At 41.1% G+C, this 19309-nt stretch overlaps 1 protein-coding gene across 1 annotated transcript; it reads right to left on the minus strand.

The window, feature by feature from the left end:
• Window positions 1–1839: 1839 nt before the first annotated feature.
• On the minus strand, window positions 1840–19157 carry MMD (monocyte to macrophage differentiation associated). Its single transcript, XM_053994759.1, has 7 exons — window positions 19033–19157; window positions 12918–12999; window positions 6529–6689; window positions 5717–5791; window positions 5210–5311; window positions 4748–4817; window positions 1840–4004 (listed from the first exon to the last, which is right to left on the minus strand). Exons 1-7 carry the CDS (start codon window positions 19059–19061, stop codon window positions 3804–3806), a joined length of 720 nt encoding a protein of 239 aa, XP_053850734.1. The 5' UTR covers window positions 19062–19157; the 3' UTR covers window positions 1840–3803.
• Between the last annotated feature and the right edge of the window lie 152 nt (window positions 19158–19309).

Genomic DNA, 19309 nt, shown 5'->3' on the forward strand with positions numbered 1-19309 from the left:
CCACCAAACACTACCCAAATAGGAATCTGAAAACTTTTATCAAGAGAGCCCTGCTTTCCCTGGGGCTTTGACCTGTGAGTGGAACTTCTCTTTTGTGTTCAGCTGGCACCTGGGACAGGTGCTCTGTGCTGAATTACCCAGGCAGGCTGCAAAGCTCACAGCTAACCCCAAGGCTGAGCAGCAGGGGTGTTCAGCCCCAGGGACAGTGTCACCACACCACTGCTGCTTGTGCCACTTGGGCAGTGCTGGGAATGCCAAGGTAAAGGCATCCCAATACTTCTAACAGCCACTAGAGAACATCTCAGGTGTCTTATGTCCATTCCCTTCCCTCTGACAGTGGTTGGTGAATTTATTCAGTCAAATGATGACTGAAACACTCCCAAGCAGCAGGATAGAGGAGCAGCCTCTGGCTGTTGGAGCACAGTGCTCAATGGCACAGGCTGAGAAAGGGAAGGCAGAAAGCACCCACACCCTGGAGCCAGCTTTGCCGTGCCATCCTGATCACTCTTTTGTCAATTTTTAGCTTTAACCTTATGGCACCTATTGATGGGTGAAAGCAATCAGCAGCAGAGCCCAGCATCCTGTGCTCTTTAAAAATAGCAAAGCATGGAGAAAAGATTTAGTCAAGCACATGATGTGACCATGACAGCCTTGGCCTTCAGGGACATCTCGTGGCTAAACACACCAGAGCCAAGTAAAGAATTGTCTAGAGGCTCTGAGCAGGAGGGACATTTAAGCAAGAAAAAAAAAAAAAAAACGATGAAAAATTGTAGTATCTTCTTATTTAACTTGCTCATTCTAGCCCCAACAATGTACATTTTATAGAATATCCTGAGTTGGAAGGGACCCACAAGGCCACTCAAGCCTCCTGGAAAGGACTTCCTTACTTACCTAGAACTGGGAAATTCTTACTATAATCACAAATAATTAAGAGGAATGTGGAGCAGACAGGACTGGAACAACAGCCTACTTTTAGACCTCATTTGTTAACAGGAAAAAAAATTAATATTGTCTTTGGGCATTCCTCGCTATTTATTTTAAACCAATACAATTCAAACAAGCACTCTAAGATAAATGCTTAAATGAAGCCCTTCATTTAGTAGAATTATTTTTTGATGCACAGGACATTGTGTTATAAAAACATGACCTAAGAATATATCCAGTATTCAAAGTACCTGCTGCATCCCAGACATTTTCTGGAAAGGTCCATCTGAAATGTTTGCTATCTCTGCTTTATTTAGATTCAGCCTACTTGTTGCACTTCTAAAACCTAGAGGCATAGAAAATAGAGAAGCAAGTGCTTTTAAAAACATTTGCCTTGGGAAGACAAAGAAATCCCATCTCTATACTGCAGCAAGCATTAGTGGAAAAAGCACTATCCTTACTCCTGAGAGGAATCAGCCTCAAGAGCTGCAAGAGGGAAAAAAGAAAAGACTAATTGATATGCTTGCTTTCCAGACAGAAACACATTTTTAGTTCAGCTTGTCTATATTTTATGCAATGATACTCCCCCAGGGATAGGAGCAAAATTATGTATTTCAATGTTCTAAGCTGAAAAAAAATCCCAATATATTCTTATACCCCAGAACAGCAAAAGGGAAAAGGAAGTTCTAACTATTGACCAAAATTCAGACAGAAATATATTTTTTCCATACTAAAAATGGAATCATTTGGATTACAGTCTTTCTTACCATTTTTAAAGCATTGGCTGAGCATACATGAGGGTCCTAAGCTTCAACTCAGGATCCTTTTTGTCAGGAGTGGCCACAGTGTCAGTCCCTGACTGCCCTGCCCAAATGATGGAGGGGGGGAAAAAAACAACCACCAAGAAAAGAAGAGTTTCCAAATTGCACCAAATGTTTATTGTTAGTCTAGTACATTCAATATCATATTCACTAGAATACAGTAATTCAAAATATTTTTGGCGAATTGAAACTTTTTAAAAACCATTTCAAACACTCCAAAAAGCAAATGCCATGAAAAATTAACTTAAAATTAAAACAAACATATTCAAGCAATAGTTTAACTTTTGACTACAGAAAATCTTTACATGTATTTTAGTGGTTTTAGCAGTACTGCATTTCAACAAAATATATGGACTCACAAAAAGTGGAAAATATTAAAATAGACACAATGTTAAAAAACTGAGGCATCCAGATCTGCAAGACTGTTGTAGCAGAATCACCTGCCCAGTTGTTCCCTTTGCTTTCTTTTGGGGCAGTTTGAGTTTGCTGTGGTGCTGCCACTTCTCTGATCACCTGCTACCACCACACAGCAATTCTTCAATGTCTTGAATTTAAAGTTTGTCCCTCTGGTAAATTCCCTATACAAATGTAAATATTCTAAAACTTGCGGCCCTCTGGCAAATCTGAGTGAAACAGGACCTTTGAAACAACTCTACCTTGCTATTTATTGTCTGCAGACAGGCAATATCCAGAACAAAATCTGAAAAAGGCAACACATTTTGGTTTTGTTTTTAAATACTGACATGTAAAACTGAGTAAATTAGAAAAAGGATAAAGTCAATCTTAATATAAGACATTCATTACATAGTGGGACAGGATACAATTATTGGACAAACGGGATTACAATGACTCTTCTACACTGGTCATTTGAGCACACGTCCTACAATCATGACTTGCTACCACAGCTGGATTTCCTGGACAGACAGACAGTAACAAAGACCAGTTAGACTCTGTGTGAAGTCCCAGGATGACAAGTGACACCCTACCAAGCTCTGCTCCCTGCCAGGCTGTGCTTGGGAAGAACCCTGAGCTCCAGGTGCTCAGCAACGCTCTGCCTGCTGCTCCCACCTGGATTTCCCAGCAGAACCACCCCACCAAAAGCTGGTGGGACCACTCAGTTTAAGTCCCTTTGGAAACCCAGGTCTCAATGCCACGTGTGTGTACATGGGCTGGGGAAATGAGTGGCCCTGGCTTGGAGGGGGATATTCCCCACACGAGCCCCCACCCTGGGCAGCATGGGTACAGCTGGGAACTTGGAGGAGAAAATCACCTCAGCTATTCCTTTTACAGCTCTTCATTACGAATAAAGCCAACTTAAGGTCTGGTTCAGTGGTACGGAAAACGAGCAGAATGCTGCCATGTTAGAACTCAGCAGAATCACATTTAGCTTGTAAAAGTGGTTATTACAATTACAGCTGCAACACAAACTTCGGAAGAGGTACAATGTTTGCTCCTCAGAACGGTGTGTGGAATGTAACCATTACTTGCAAGAGTTTGCAACATGAATAACTGCATAGATGACAGTTGTGTGTCTTCAGTTCAATAAATGTACTTTTAAAGTTTACAAAAAACACAGAAAAGTTTCTATAAAAGTCACATTATACCAAGATAATGGGTGGTAAAAGTAGATTAGCTGTCTCTGATTCATGTTTAAGAAATGACTCGTGGAAAGGTGATAGAAACCAATTTCATGTCAAGAGCATTACGTTTTCACTATTGCACTGACTTCACCATTTGAATCACTAATTTAGAAAAATTCACGTAGTTAAAAATTGTAAAATTAAACTAGCATACAAAATCTGTTTGTAAACATCAGGTAGCCAGTTCTGCTAACATGGAATGGACTCCTGGTTACTGCAGTACAGTATCTTGGTTATTTACAACACTTGCCATGTGATGGGAAATGGCAGGACACAAACATCAGTTCACAGTAATTGTGTTCACAGAACTACCAAAGTCAGTGCAGTTTTGCTGTGCAATTTTTCCAATTCCCCCAGATTCTTTTAGTCAAATAATACTGTTACAGAGGCCAAGTGCAGATTATTTTTTTGTACAATCTCACAAGTGACGAATTATGTCTGCAGGACTTCTGTAAAGGTACTTCCAAATGGCATAGTAATGGACAGCAGCTGCTGTGGCCACAAAGACGTGCCAGATGGCGTGGGCAAAGGGGATCACTCCATCACTCTTGAAGAACACCACGCCCAGGCAGTAGATCAAACCTCCCCAGGCCACCTCCTGCAGTCCCTCGGTGTTGCTCTGCCAGGGAACAAGGACAGGTCAGGGGCAGGGTGTAAAGGGGGCAAAGTGTATTTAGGGACGAACTACAAAGTGCTTTTTTCCCTCAGGCAAAGGGAGCTGGCTGTGACAGCTCAGAAAATGCTGGGTGGGACAGATGGACAAGTGAAAAATGCAATGTATTTATATTACACTTTGTGAAATACACAATAATGTGTTTATATACTATGTCCCCATAGCACTAGAGAAGTTATACTGGGACAACTCAAGAACTAAAATAAGATTGATGGTTTGCTTCATCAGCAGAGCAGTCAGTCATGGAGATAAAGAAAACCACATCACTCTGTGGAAGTGTGAGTTTAATGCAGCTCCTCCCAGCAAGAATTTGATACAGCCAGTTAAGGCATTAACTTGAAAATGTGTCAGGTTTCTATTAGCAGCAGAGAGGGTTAATCAACATTATCTAAAATGTGTAACTATAAATAAGTTTGAAGTAGGATGCTTTTCAGATGCACCAAGAAACCCAGGCTCTCTTTATCTATACAATGCAGCCTGGATTGAACCAAGCAAGGCAGCATTTCACTGAAGTGTGAACTAAAAATCCAAACCATAAGTGGTTGTATTTGGTTGCTCTGCAAAGAGCATTTACAAGTACAGTGTACTAAAATGAACATCTCTGCAGAGGAAAGAGCTGCACTGGAATTTAAGCTGGTTATAAAAGGCAAGTTTTGTTTGTTTGCACTGTTAATAGTCACATTCCTTACCATGGATGTCACTACCAGAGCAGGAGAAAATCCCATCGCTAAATAGAAAAAGAGTTCAACGATCTTATACCTAAAAAGGAACGATTTGAGTCATTTAAGGAGGTGTACAAAAGGATGAACATTTCCTTCAATAGCAAAAAAGAGTATTTTAAATTGTGTGTTTGTATGGGGTCATTATTCAAAAAGCTTTTCATGCAGATAGACAACCAGTGTTTTATGACAAAATGAAAACTACTGTATATCTCTGCATTGTAGAGTTGCAGGCAATACCTTCTCTAAATACTGCCTAGACACCTTCACTTGCAGTAAGTACCAGTGAGAATAAAACACTGACACAACTTAAATCTTCTTAACCTTGTATCATCAAAATAAAAAAAAAAAAACAAAACAAAACAAAAAGTTTGGTCTTGTTCTCTGAGGATAATTTTCAGTTTAAAGTTAAATGCAAAGAATAATTCTTACTTTTCATGGTACAGAAATACATAAAGGGTTCCTCCAGCAGCCATCAGCCAGATAAACCATCTCATGTGAGATGCCAGAGGTCCCAACTCACGGAGATTTAACCTGGAGGCATAAAGGTTCCAAGAGACAAAAGTGATGAGTAAACAGACCACACTGACACAAGAACAGTAGGGATTAATAAAAACAAATAAATACTCAGAGCTTTAACTACAGAATGATGGGGGAACAAACACTGGGACATTCTATCCACAGAGGCAGAAAGTGTTTGCATTGATGGGTGGAAAGCATAAACTGAGGTATGTGGAATATACAGAAACTATGTTCTGATGTTTTCTAGCATCACTTTCTGTTCAGCAAGGCCCAGGAGATGACATTACAATGTCTATCACAACACATAATGTGGTCAATTGCATCTAAGAAGCCATCTATAGATTTTGGAAAGCTGCAATGACAAACTGTTTATTTCGGAAAAGCTTTGATTCTGCAGCTGTGGTCCCCATTTCTTACCATGGTGCGTAGGATGCTGCAATGAAGACATAGATCATCATTCTGTCACACATGTGAAAGCAATGCTCCATTGTCCTAGGGAGAAAGAGAGAGACAGAACAGGTCACCATGACACATTTTGGGAAGATTTTTGCATCATCTCACTTTCCTGACATGCTTTGGAATTACTTTGGGGAAAATACCATCACCCCCATCCCTCTTAAAACTGTGTGGAGGAACTGAGACATCAGAGCTGAGCACCTCTCCAGTCCTCTACCCTTCTCCACTCCCACCCTGCATCCCTGTCACATCAACTCTGCCTAATCCAGACACTGTTACTATTTAGTGACTACTGCCTATATCCAATTTATGGCCCAGAATTATTTAGGGTCTTACAAGGGTTAAATAAAAGAAAATAAAAATAATAAATGCCATGTCAGTTTTGCTATTGCTGCCTTGGTCCCAAGGAGGTTTCCTGTTGGTTAGCTGGGCATTGGCAAAAGCTGTGCTCCTCAAAGCACTTGAGCATGCCATAGTCCCACACAGTGTCTTCATGTCCGCAATGGGATATTTTCCATCAACCACTTTCGTTATGTTTTTCCCATTCTGTTTCTGGACTAAGAGCCACTAGAGCCTACCAAAACACATTTTCTTTGTGACAAGGCAGCAGACATTCAAATTCACTGATACATGAGCTTGGCTCACTATTTCCTCCAAAAAAAAAAATCAAGGTGTTTTTATCATGATGAAGTAGGAAGTATCACTCCAACCTCGTGTAAAATTGGTTTTGACTGAGAAACATCACAAGGAAGTGAAACATTTTCTTCTGCTACCTTAGGTGACTCTTTTTCCAGGAAACAATGTGGAACACGGTGGAGACGATGAAGAGGGCGCAGAGCCCCACCCCGTACATCCATGCTGTGATCCTCTCCCAGCGGTCGTCGGAGAGCCGATGGAGGAGGGCACTGCCCACGATGGCAGGAACAATCAGGAACTGCCAAAACAAAAGGCCACTGTCAGGTCTCTGCTGTGGTGCCAGCCACAGAGCAGCACCAGCAGGCAGAGAGCCCAGCCCCAGCCAGAGAGTTCTGTCATTTACTTGAGTTGACACATCAGCACCAGAAATTCATCCATGTCTCAGGCTTAGGTTAGATCTGGTTTTGCTAAATTTCTCCCCCCATAGTACCAGGGAAGGTTACCAACTCCTCTAGCCATGACAGCAAAGTATTTTGTCTAATTTTGTAACTATTATTATTTTCACATTCTGCCTCATGTTTTAAAATCATGTTGATCTTACTCTAGGCTTGAATTTAAGCCACCTCTTGTGCATAGACACAGAGCACAAGACAAACCAAAATAAACTTGAATCCCAAATGAAAAAACAAAGCATTTAGCAAAGTGTAGTTGCAAGAATTAAGCAATAGTTTTGCAGAACTTGGGTTTAAGCTACCATAAATAAATTAGCCGCAAACTTCTCTGATGAATAGATTTCTAATGCACAAAGATGTTCTTCTAATGCAGCATATCCAACTCTGTTTTCCTTCCCACCTCCCTCTCAAGCATTTCTAATTCACTTCTTCCAAAACAGGCCCTGCTCAAACATCATGATAAAATTGCCAGGCTTGCACGAAGCATCCAAGAAGTGACTGCAGGCTTTAAATGCATACATTTAAAACAACACTCCCTTCCAGAAGAAAATATGTGATGTACCTCTATCTCCTTCAGGAAAAGGCAAAAAGAAAAGGGAAGGGAAGGAGAAAATAACCTAAAAAACCTTAAAAAACACCCTATGTCCAACAAGTATTTAAAGAAGATAGCTCACTGACTCAGATATTTCTGCCCATCTCCTTCCACTATCAAGTCAGCCTTCTAAGTTACAAACACTGCACAAATTCCCTTCCAGGCCCTACGGCATGTCTAAGATGCTAATTTGTTCCCTTGAATTGCAAATAAGCTTCTCAGGGTTAAATTCTTGCTAATTAAACCCAAGTCTCATATGTTAAACAATAAAGCCAGGAACAAACAATGTTTAAACAAATCTGGCCATTTTGCATTACAGGTTTGATAGCTCAGACTGCAGAGTTCTAGTCTAGCCTGACCTATCTGTCCTTTATCTAATTACAGACCAGAGGAATCGAGGTCCTGCTCAGTGCAGAGGATGCAGAGCAAACTGAATGGATCAGAGAATAACAAAAAACAAGCGGCTTTTCCTTCTGACTTTGAAGTACATCAGCTGTAGCTTCATTACTATTCAATTTCCTTATGTTTTGCAAAATTTAGTATATTTGTGCCAAAAGCCATGGAAATGAAAAGTATGGCATTGATACATTCACAGCATTGGGACTAGAGGTGAAAACACTTCCTGAGCTTTGTAATGGAACTATGGAAGTTGACTTGGTGCACTTTAAGGCCAGAAATAGTCTGCCAGATTGGCTTCTCATTTTTCACCAACCCTAAGTTTCCTGCACACATCCTGGATAGCCCCCAAATTCAGGGAAGGTTGAAATGTGTCACTCCTCAGGAGATCAGTCACTCCTGTTTCCCACACATGACACACAGTGTGAATGAAGTGTGGCTGAAGCCCCTGGCACAGCCAGGAACTGATGAGATGTGACAGCTGTTTCATTTCGTTCTTGCAGGGGACAGGAGGACACTTAGCCCCAGAAATGGTGGTGTAGCCATGGCTCTAAGCTGTACAGTCCCACTGTATCCACATTCCTCAGTTTCATTCCCAATTTTGGTGCAAATTTCAGTTTTGACTAAACTTGACTAGAAGAACTAAAGAAGAGCTTGACTAGAGAACTAAAAGTTTTGAGAGAGATTAAATACCTATAAATACCAGGTAAAACAGCAAATTCCTACTAATTCCCTATAACAGCCTGGCCATGAGCTGCTCAGGGACTCTGACAGAGACCACTTCACAGGAAAAGAGCCTTCTTTGAGCTTTAGATATTACACAGAATAACCTGCCTTTCTTACACAGAGACCCCAGCTTTTTACTAATCTCCTCAAATAAATATTTCACAAGCTAAGCAGTGACATGGGATGCTCAAATGGGCCAAAACAAAGTTCAGTGTCAATCACTCTTTCCAGTAATTATTATGTATAAAGTGATACAATTAAAACAAAGAAGCAATTATCTTATTACCTCTTTATTTCCACCTTCAGAATCAAGACTACAGCACATGAATGAAGACTTTAATCTCTTTTTTTGCCTTATCCTGCTTTAAAGAACAATTCTACCTCTCACAGGGAGGAGCACTGTATCCCATGAGAAGGACTGATTTTTTTTTTCCTAAGTGTTCTTTTTGGAACCATTTTCCTCTCTATGCTTGATAGGCACCATGGGAACAGTCAGACAAAACAAGAGATGTTTTATTACTCTTTTTTTTTTTTGGCCAAAAATAGCAAGATTAAATACAAAATCCAGAAATGATACCCTGCTGTTCCAGCCAACTTGATGAAAGTTCTTCAGATGGCAATGCCATAACAGGTAACATATGGTACACTGGGCTTTATCCATCTTACAACAGAAATACAAAACTTCAGTTCATAAAAAAAGGCAAATTTTCCCATGTTCATTTGAAAAAATCACTTGCACAAGAATTGCATTTTAATCTCCAGTTTCCAGAATGGAAAAGCCATTAATCAGTCCTTTAAAAGGAGGGGAATTTACCAAAAAAGCAGTCAGAGAATCAGAACTAACAGAATGAGTGGGATTGTGCTGTGTCATTTTACAGCGTGACAAAGCATTTCCTAGTTGCCAATATTCCTTGAAAAAAAAAAAAAACTCCAGCTACAAGTCACAAAATCTTTGCTTATTTCATCATGGAGTGCAAGTCTTCCAAGTGAATACCATCAAACCCAGTAACTTAATGTACTTTGAGCAAACCCAGAACTGTGATGTGCCAATTTACTAATTTTAGCACTGTGATTAATCCTGCCTGCATCAGAAGTGGGGCTGGAAGGCAGATCTGCAGAACAAGAGAGAAGGCAACAGTTTCCTAAGCTTTCTAGAGAAATGCCAGAACAAAATGAGAGAATGAAGTTAAAAGCTCTTTGCAATAAGGAGGAAGATAAAGGATTAAAATATGTATATTTACATCGACAGGTGGTAATCTTTCAGAATAATTTTCAGCACAACCTCTGTGTGGTGTATTTTGGGAAACCAACTACCACAAACCTTGCTGTCACAACAAGTAAAAACCCTAAGGCAAAAGGAAAGAGGCTGACACAATAAGCTGTGAACCTGATCAAACTTCAGTGAAATTACACTCTCTGGTTACCAACTTACAGCAAAACACCCAGTACCTTCCACCTGTCTGGGGTTGCTTAGGATACTGCTCCACTGGTCAGCATTTTACCTGTATTCTTTCCATATTTCTCCAGACAATCTCTGCCACAGAGAGCTTTAAAAACCTGTTGGAAGTTTTGCTTTTGTATATAACATTCCTGGAAAATTAAGTTACTCTCCTTGCACATCATGCAGGCAGCAACAATGCCCTTTGATGCATGAGCCACTGCAGCAGAGTGTGGTGTTATTGCTGCAATCTCACGAGCCTCTCAATGGGAGGGACACACTGAGGGCACAAAAATGGTCCATGCACTTCCCTTTTGGAAAGGAAGGCAACAGAAACAGCAGTAAAGCTGCCAGCCCTGGCCCCAAAAAATGTGACACTTAGAGAGAAGCGTGAAGTGCTGTGCCCATCTCCAGCTGCCTGCTCCACGAGGGCACTCCTGTTACCATCTCTCCCAACTTTTCAATTTTCCCCTAATTTTAGGAGCCCAGTAACATGGAGTGGGAGGCCCACAAGCAACTTGGGCTGTGCAACACACAGAGAGCAGAGAAACTGCTTATACCAGTCAGTGGGAATGGAGACATTTTCATCAGAAGAGTTCTTCTGAAATTTTGATCACCCCCTCTTCCATGCTCAAATGGCCTTCTAAATGCTCCAAGTCTCACTTTTAAAATATTTATACTACTTCTGTTTTTCCATGCATTTCACTAACTCAACCTGGAATACAGACTATAATTAATTTTAAGAATAGTTACTCATTTTAAGGCAGTTAGAAGAAACATTTAAAGTAGTATAAAGCAAGCCATGTCTAAATCCTGAGGTTTTAACACAAGGTCTACCTTTTGTCTGATAAACCTTACACACACCAGAAAGCTTCATTATGAAAAAGTCATCTCTCCCCTCCCATTCTCACAACACCTGCTTTTCTCATGCACTGTTTCCTTCCTGTTCCTTTGAACACAGAGAATAGCTTTTTCTGTATGTTTTCAACTACTTTGCTGCCATTCCTCTCCCAGTGTCTGAAGGCAAGTCAGTGCTTCATTTAAAGCTAAAAAAAAACCAAAAACCAGCAAGACATTTTAAATAGCCTTACAAGTAAGAAATTTGAAGATACCTTACTATGCAAGACAAAGCTACCGTTTAAGTATTGTACCAAAAAGTTGGACCTGGGATTTTATTCCTCCTTTATCCTTATTTTTTTGTTGCTTGTTTGTTTTTTTATTAAGCAGCTGCCATAAACTGATTCCTAAGTTCAAAACCAGATGGGATACCTACTGAGAAGTACTGCCACATTCAAAAAGTAGAAGTTGACTGCTTCCTGAATTATGAAAAATATATTGAAGAACCATTGTTGAATTCTGTTCTATAGAATCATCAACATCTAATTGAAAACTCACACTGTAATCTAGCAGCAAAGACTCAGCCATCTGACTATTTAACATTTAGTAAGTCTGCAACACAAAGGAGATGAAAACAACCCCCCTAGCTTTTCTGTGCTTTCCCAGCTTAGACTGCCATGTCAAAACTTTAAATAGTGATGAAAAGTTATTGCATATTTATTTTAACAGTTCGTCGTAGGTTTTAGCAAGTAGTTTGACTGCTCAGAAAGTAATTGCAGTTTCTGCAGACTACCAGAAAACACTGATCCACCTTGGCTGTCACGTCCTCCTAACAGGCAGGAGTAAAACATGTCTGTTTTTCAACTAGGTGAAAGCTGAAATTGCTAAGGAGCACAGGAACATCTGCCAGATATTTTGAAATCTAACTTTTTGGCCAGAGCAAACATGATTTGCACAAGGCTTATGAGATAAACTACATATTTGTGCTAACTAACAGAATATTGCTTCATTCCCCAGGCAAATAAGCATATATTTACATAATGCTGTACATGAGACCTTTGGCTTAAGAACACAGGAGCCTCAGTCAACTTTATATCTACATGCAAAACCAAGGTGATTCTGTTTTTACCAGCACCACGGAGCTGTATGTTGGTTATTTATGAAATGCACACAAGGGATCCTTAAGAACAGAGCTCCTTCAAGAACTGAAGAGTCCTGGGCACTACTTTAAGCTTTCATATCTGCAGCTCACTCAGACACACTGGAGATAAGAGACTGAGGACAAAGTCAAACATACTTCAGATGTTTGGAGTTGAGGGATTGAGGAGACACACAAGTTGCTTTTATAAAAGGGCAAATGCTATCTTAAAAAGCAAACAAACACATTTTTAAGTCCTTTTCAAAGTGCCAGACAGCAAATTAAACTTCCTAATTACTAGAAGAAAAAAATCAAAGGGGACTGCTTTTGTTCTTTTCTATGTGGATACCATATATTCAAAACTAGAATAAGTCCTTACATTACAAAACTAAGGAAAGACTTGAAATTTCAGCAGGGCTGTCAGCATTATCAGGGCCTCTTGCAAAACAGCAGGTTTCTTGAAGAGTCAGTAGGTATCAGAATTAAAACATTCCAGCTCTTGTTGCTCATACCTACAGACAGTCTGATGAGGCCTTCCCATGTCTCACATGGATAAATCTTTCTTATAATTCCAGTTTTCAATTTGCACAATATTATGTCAGGGCAGACCTGGGAAATCCACCTTGTAGGCTAACTAGTAGTGGCCTATATCCCCTTTACTGCAGGCATCCTTTGACTGGAACAGAGGGAAAATATCAAGTTAAAGATCTGTAACATTGCTGAAAAGGAATCTTATGAAGTGTCTGGAGCTCCAAGATATTTGGAACATTACCAAACATCTAATTTTCTGGACTGTTACAATTAATACTTATATGCACAAAACCAGAGAGAGGCTGTAGATATGAACACAGCAAGACAGAGGTAAGCAGTTAGCAATCCAAACACAAAAATTTATTGAAATATCTGGTTAAAGAAAAAATAGGAAAAAAAGCCAGAAGTATACTTACTGCATGTGTGTAACAGTTAGCAGCATGTTCATAGCAAGTGGGTTTGTAGCGGCTGTTGGCTGGAGCTGGGTGGTTCATGAACCTGTTGAATAATTAAGAAGCACTTTCAGGAAAGTTACTAAAACATCTCTCTGAGTGTCATGAAGGAATACTTCCAACCTGGTAGTGTTAAGAATTATAAGTACAGACACGTTCAAAGTAACTGTGATTTAAATTGCAAGTTCTCCCAAGTAAAGTCTCTTACCAGACACATATGTTAAATAAATTTCTGTGACTGCCTGGTACAAGGGATGGTTATCTTTAATCAGGAGCTCATACAGAGCAGTCAGACTCCCTCTTTTCTGACAGTTTGGTCAGCGGAAGAATGGAACATTTCCTATTTAAATTACATGGCAAGGATTAAAATTATTCTTGAAATATGGAGTTCATCATAGCTGTCAGGGGTTAGTCTTCTTTTAAGAAGTTCTTGAAACTGCAGCAATATTCCAGTTTGGAGCACTTGAACACTGGCTTTTTGACTCCTATAGCATGCAGGATTTGTGTCTGGAGAATGAAGTGGCTCATTTTTCCAGTCCCATGTCTGTAACCAAGATCCAAACATCTCCTACATGGGGATGATGAAAGGAGACTCTAATGATCAGTTCCGAAGAGGAAACAGTTCAAGAGGTTTGCCATAGACATTCCACCTTTTTCTCTAAGAATTTTCAAACATTCTAACACACAAACAAGCACTTCAAATGCAGTCTGTGCAAGCTGACCAGAATATGATGAAACCTTGATGAAACTATGAGAAAGTTTTGGAAGAACTTGCCAATGCAAACGTTTCATTTAAGTGTATTAAAAAACCCAAACACTTGAGCTTTTTCTGTGAAACTCAACTATTTAAATCTGTGTAGGAACACCTGTAAAAGACAGCACACACCTATATGCAACAGTCAAACGAAAGCTGTGAACTCCAACTCCAGTCTGTTATCCCAGCACTGCTGACTGTCCTACAAAAGTGATTATCTTTCACCAATAATTCAGTTTACTCCAGGTTTTTCTAAAACTATGTGCTGACAATTAGTCAGGTATCCAAGCAGCCAGGAACAGCTTCACAAGAAATACAGAACATGTATGTATGCTCAGAACCAAGAGCAGCTTTGTTACATAGATTTATACAAAAAGCTTGTTAGACAAACTTTGGTCCTTCCCCATGTCCCCCCTGGTTTAAATCAAAATGAGTCCTATTTTTATGACATCTATAAAATATTGGCCAACCTCAAACCAGGGAAAAACAAACAAACAACTAAAAAAATCCAATGCAAATCTTACAGTTGGCATAAGCAGTTCCAGATTTCTGGGATATTTCACTTGGTTTTCTTGACTGATTTATTAAGTGACTTGTGAATTTTCTAAACAAATAGATGAAAATGTAGCAGCTTTGGGAAAATAACTGTCATGATCTCTTCCCTCAACCATGGCAATTTCAAGAAACAGTTTCATCAGTACTAATACAAAGGCTAAGAAAAAGGTGAATTTAATTCAGACAGCACATAAATGGTTGTTAGCAAATAACCCTGCAAGAGTTAATATATGGTTAAAAATGGCAATTCTTTTGTCAGTAAGAAATGGCACCTTGCTCTCTTCTCCAAGAAGACAATGACATTCATCACAAAACTCACAGAATATTTGGAAAACTACTTTTTTTCCCAGTGCTTGTATGTCTTCAACAGCTGCTGAACACCATCTCTGCATCCTCTAAAGATGGAACATTCAGTTTGCTCAGTTCTGCTTCCAAGACAGGAAAATGTTTAAAAATAAAAGCATCTGTTGGCTCAGTGAGTGGCCAGGCTTGGACTGCCCTTGTCCAGCTCCATAAATTCAAAGTCATGGGAAACTTTTCACTTATCACATCTAGAATATTATTACATTTCTCTGTGGTGCTACCTTGGAAGTCTCACAAGAAGTAAAAAAAAAAAAAAAAAAAAAAAAGTCAAACTCAAACCTGAAAAACCAAAAGGAATAATCTTGTATTCTGTAGTAGCTTTATAATTCCTTTTGTTCCAAATTTCTATACAAGATACTATTATCATATAAAAATCTATAAATAATTGATGTTTCCTAATGGGATCTTCTATTATCCAACTTTAGCCTACTTTTAATTTTTTTCCTTTTTTTCAGTAGGAAATACACTGCATCTTTCTAAAGCAAACACATTGGATCTAGGGGTAATGTTGTATTTTAGAATTATGAACAAACACATTAAAAATTAGGACCTCTTACTGTCACTAACTTAAAGACATTTATTAGCTGTAGAACAGAACACAGAGACAGTAACAAATCTATCCTTGCTCTGTTACCTACACACAGATCTTGGTTTTTTCCATTTTGTTTGTGGCAGCACAGGAATGATGCAAATATTCTGCACCAGAGCTCCAGCAGAACTCCAGCACAAGCAACTTCTCACCCATCCCCTTCATCTCAGTGTTTATACCAGTAACACCAACACCACCCGTGTGTTTTGGCAGGAGGGGAAGTGTTCAGTTTTACCTCTGCCTTGCAGAAATGGGTCTCACAATGTCCCACCACCAACTTTGCTGCACATTTGATGGACCTGCACCTCTCCCTTTCTGAGAGGGAGCCTCCAACAGGCTGCAGACCCTGATGCCAAATGCTGGAAAGCATCTGCCCAGGTCACTACTCACAGGCAACAGCCTTAGTAAAGCAAACTTTCAGTTATTCCTCTCTGCCTCTTGATAATTAACTACTTATAAATGTTATCAGAAACAACTTCAGAGGGAGGATCATTAACACGTGGCTGGAAGGGCAATAATGCCAGCCAGTGCTTCTCACAAGTTCGTTTCATTTTCAGATTGACAGTTTAGACTTAATGTCTTAAGAAACATATGCGAATTTTGAAAATAGCTGCTCTGCTCTCTGTTCATCAAAACCAGGAAAATTATTTTGACACACACTGTTAAAGTCAGTCATATACTCCTGCAGTTAGAGACACAAATGATATTGCAACACAAAGGCAGAAGAATGTGGTTGCAAACTTATTCACATTCTGGAGGCAAAACAGCTTCGCTCTTTCTGAAAGATAAATAAATAAGCAAACAAACCCCATGCCACCACCAACAATGGATGTGTCTTGTTTCCTGCCTTGTGAATACAGCAACACAGGGACATTGTTCTTCCTCCTATCTACAGGTCATGTTTGCCTCTTCTGGAAAAGATAATTGTGGGAATTATAATCTCACCTTCCTAAAAGTGGAAGCACAGTAAAGAGCATTCAGATGCTGTTTACTCCTAAACAAGGGCTCTCTATAACACAGCCATTAAGGTTATTATCAAATGCAGGACAGTCTGGTAAAGTCTCACTGAACTGGACTACAGTTTACAGGAAATGTCTTTAATTGAAGCCTTTTTGATTCTCTAGCAAATCTGTAATGTATTTTTTAATAGCATATCTGGTGAAACCAGAATCATTTAATCAGAGGATATGCAACACATCTCTCAAGGATGAACAAATACTTCTCCATTTAAGATACTGACAATCCAAGATATCGAAGATAAAATATTAATGCCTTCAATATCAGAATAAGAAATTTCTGAAATTAAGAGACTGAGAACTGCTTGCAGCCAGCCAGGAGAGCAGAATGCTTTCACACTGAACTGAGCTGAGAGTTCCTTTTCACAATTTATATTCTCAAAGCTCAGAACCTGCTCAAGGCCAATGAAGTTCAAGACTCAGAATTTCACAGCAAACAAACAAATTTTGATGAACATGCTCCCAATACAAGCAGAAAAAAGGTACTGAGAGACACAGAGAGCAATTTAAAACAAGAGGGAGGAAACTCATACCCCTCCCTTCACACTACTTGATCTTTTATCTTGAAATACTTTAAATATTTAAAATTCTAAACATACAGACTGATCCATCCTTTGTGACAGACCCTAATCTCAAGCTCCTATTAATTTCCAAGGAACAGATGCTGTATGTTTCCCAGAGATTCCAGAATTAAGAGAAGATTTGGGAGACAAAGCAGAAGGAAAGTCCGAGGGTTCTTAATGCTTTGTCTTTGCATGCAAAGCCAGCTTAGAAAAATAAATTACAAAACCCTAAATCCATTGCACATATCTGTATGGCATTTGTCTGGCATCACAACAAGCTTAGACCCCAGACTGCGAAGGGAAATCAAATCTTATTGATGATTTCCATCTGCTGAAAGAATTATTGTTTTAAGCATGAAGCAAAGCATCAGTAAAAACAGCAAGCACAGATAATGGCCTCAAAGATCTGGATTTTTTTAGTCTTTTCAGGAAGTATAATTCCTTTATTCAGCTCAAAAGACCTCATACTTCCTTTTACCAGCTTAAAAGCACATTCCTTCTTTTTGTGCCTTTCTTTCTTTGTGCTTTCCAGCAGCAGGAGAAGCCATTTAGACCTAATAAACCACAAATAACAGCATATGAGAAATTGCAACAATGTGGGTGTAACTACACAAAACCGGCAGTAGCATACCTCAAATGGGGTTAAAAATTGCTTCATTATCTAAATATATGCTTCAGTATCTAGGATGTCATCTAGGCTCTTTGTTTTCAAGAGGAAAACAAAAAAAAAATATACAAGCAGGTCAAAACAGATCTGATGACCATTCAGATTAGATTTTGAAGAGAAAATAAAGGATTTATTAAAAGCTTGCTTGCTTTCTCCAAATTTGGCTTTGACCAAATTCATTCAGTTAAAAGTAGATCCATCTTCCTCCACACTAGGCACCTTCCTTCCTGGATTTGACAGTATCTAGCTGTCGTTTGTAACTGTTCACATAATCTCTATTATCACTCAACATCTGAGGCACAGAAATAATTCAGATCAGTGCAGAAGCAGCTCCCTTATTTGGAAATACCAGTGTAATCCCACGCTGTGTGAAGGTTCATGTACTTGCAGCACGATACTAAAGATAAAAGGAAACCTGCAATACTCTGAGAATCCACAAACAACTCTGCTATCATACATAGATTGTGTCATGGAAAAAAAGCGTCTGTGCATCCCACTGACCTCCCCAGCCTTCTGGCAAGTATGAAAGGCAGCAATTCAAGCAAAGAGTGGGCAGCTACCACAAGTCATCCCAGGTGCTGCAGCACATCTGACCTCAGGGGCAAGGGACCAGCCAGCCGAGGTGTGGGCTAGCACAGAAACCCATGTCCAAACGCATTCATATTTTTCTCTTTCAGTTTTATTTCCCTTTTAATACTTAGGTTTCAGTTTCTTGAACAAGTTGGTGAAAGAAGAGCAGGGCAGCCCTACGGCAGGTACCTGGCCAGGGAAGCCACTGTGAAACTGGCCTCACCCAGGAGATGGGCTGTCCACCAACAGTTATTGGTCCGGCATCTGCACTCTGGGCAACGAAGAACCAAAGCCCACAGATGTTCATCCAAGAACCACGATTGCAGTTACCCAATCAACCTCCCCATGAACACGAGCAGCATCTTAAAGCTGAATGAGGGTTGATTTTTAACCTGAAAAAGCATGGATTTAGACTGGACACTAGGAAGAAATTCTTCCCTGTGAGGGTGCTGAGGCCCTGTCAGAGAAGCTGCGGCTGTCCCATCCCTGGAAGTGCCCAAGGCCAGGCTGGACAGGGCTTGGAGGAACCTGGTCTAGTGCAAGGTATCCCTGCCCATGGCAGAGGGGTGGAAGACATGAGCTTTAAGGCGCTCCCAACCCGGAGCATTCTGTGATTCCACAATACTCGATGTGCCCTCGAAGGCAGCAGAACAAGGAGCTCCATGGCCCCGCGGGGCCACACGGAGCTGGCGGGCGCTGACCCAGCCCGGCCCAGGAGCCACAGGTCGGGCCCCGCGGGAGCGCCGCGATGCGCGGCTGTGACACAGGGCCGGATGCGCGAACCTTCACCCATTTAACGGCGGCGAAGAACAAACACACACACAAAAACAAAAGACCCTCCTCGCCCCCGCCCACTCGCGCCCCTCGGGATCTCGCTGCCCTCCCCGCCCGGCACCGGCGAGAAAACCTCGGCTCCCCCACCTACCCCTCACCCCGCCCGGGATCCCATCCCGCGGGGAGCGGCTCGGGCAGGAACGGGGATCCCATCCCCGCCGAACTCACCTCCGGAACCGCTCCCGGAGCCGCCGCATGGGTCCGGGGCGGGGGGTCGGGCCGGGGGGCTGCGGGCGGCGCCGGGGGCGGCTCGGGCCGGGCTCCGGGCCCGCATTGGCGAGCGCGCGGCCGCGGCGCGCAGGACGGCGGGCGCCGGGCGGGCTGAGCGCGGGGCCGGGCGGGCGGCGGCCGCTTTAACCGGCCCTGGCTCCGCGCAGCCCCCGCCCCGGCCCGCCCACCGCGGCCGAGCGCGGGAGGAGCCGGCCCCGCGCGGGCACCCGCGGCA

Source organism: Vidua macroura, chromosome 19, assembly GCF_024509145.1.
Source record: "Vidua macroura isolate BioBank_ID:100142 chromosome 19, ASM2450914v1, whole genome shotgun sequence".
In the NCBI taxonomy this organism is placed as follows: domain Eukaryota; kingdom Metazoa; phylum Chordata; class Aves; order Passeriformes; family Viduidae; genus Vidua; species Vidua macroura.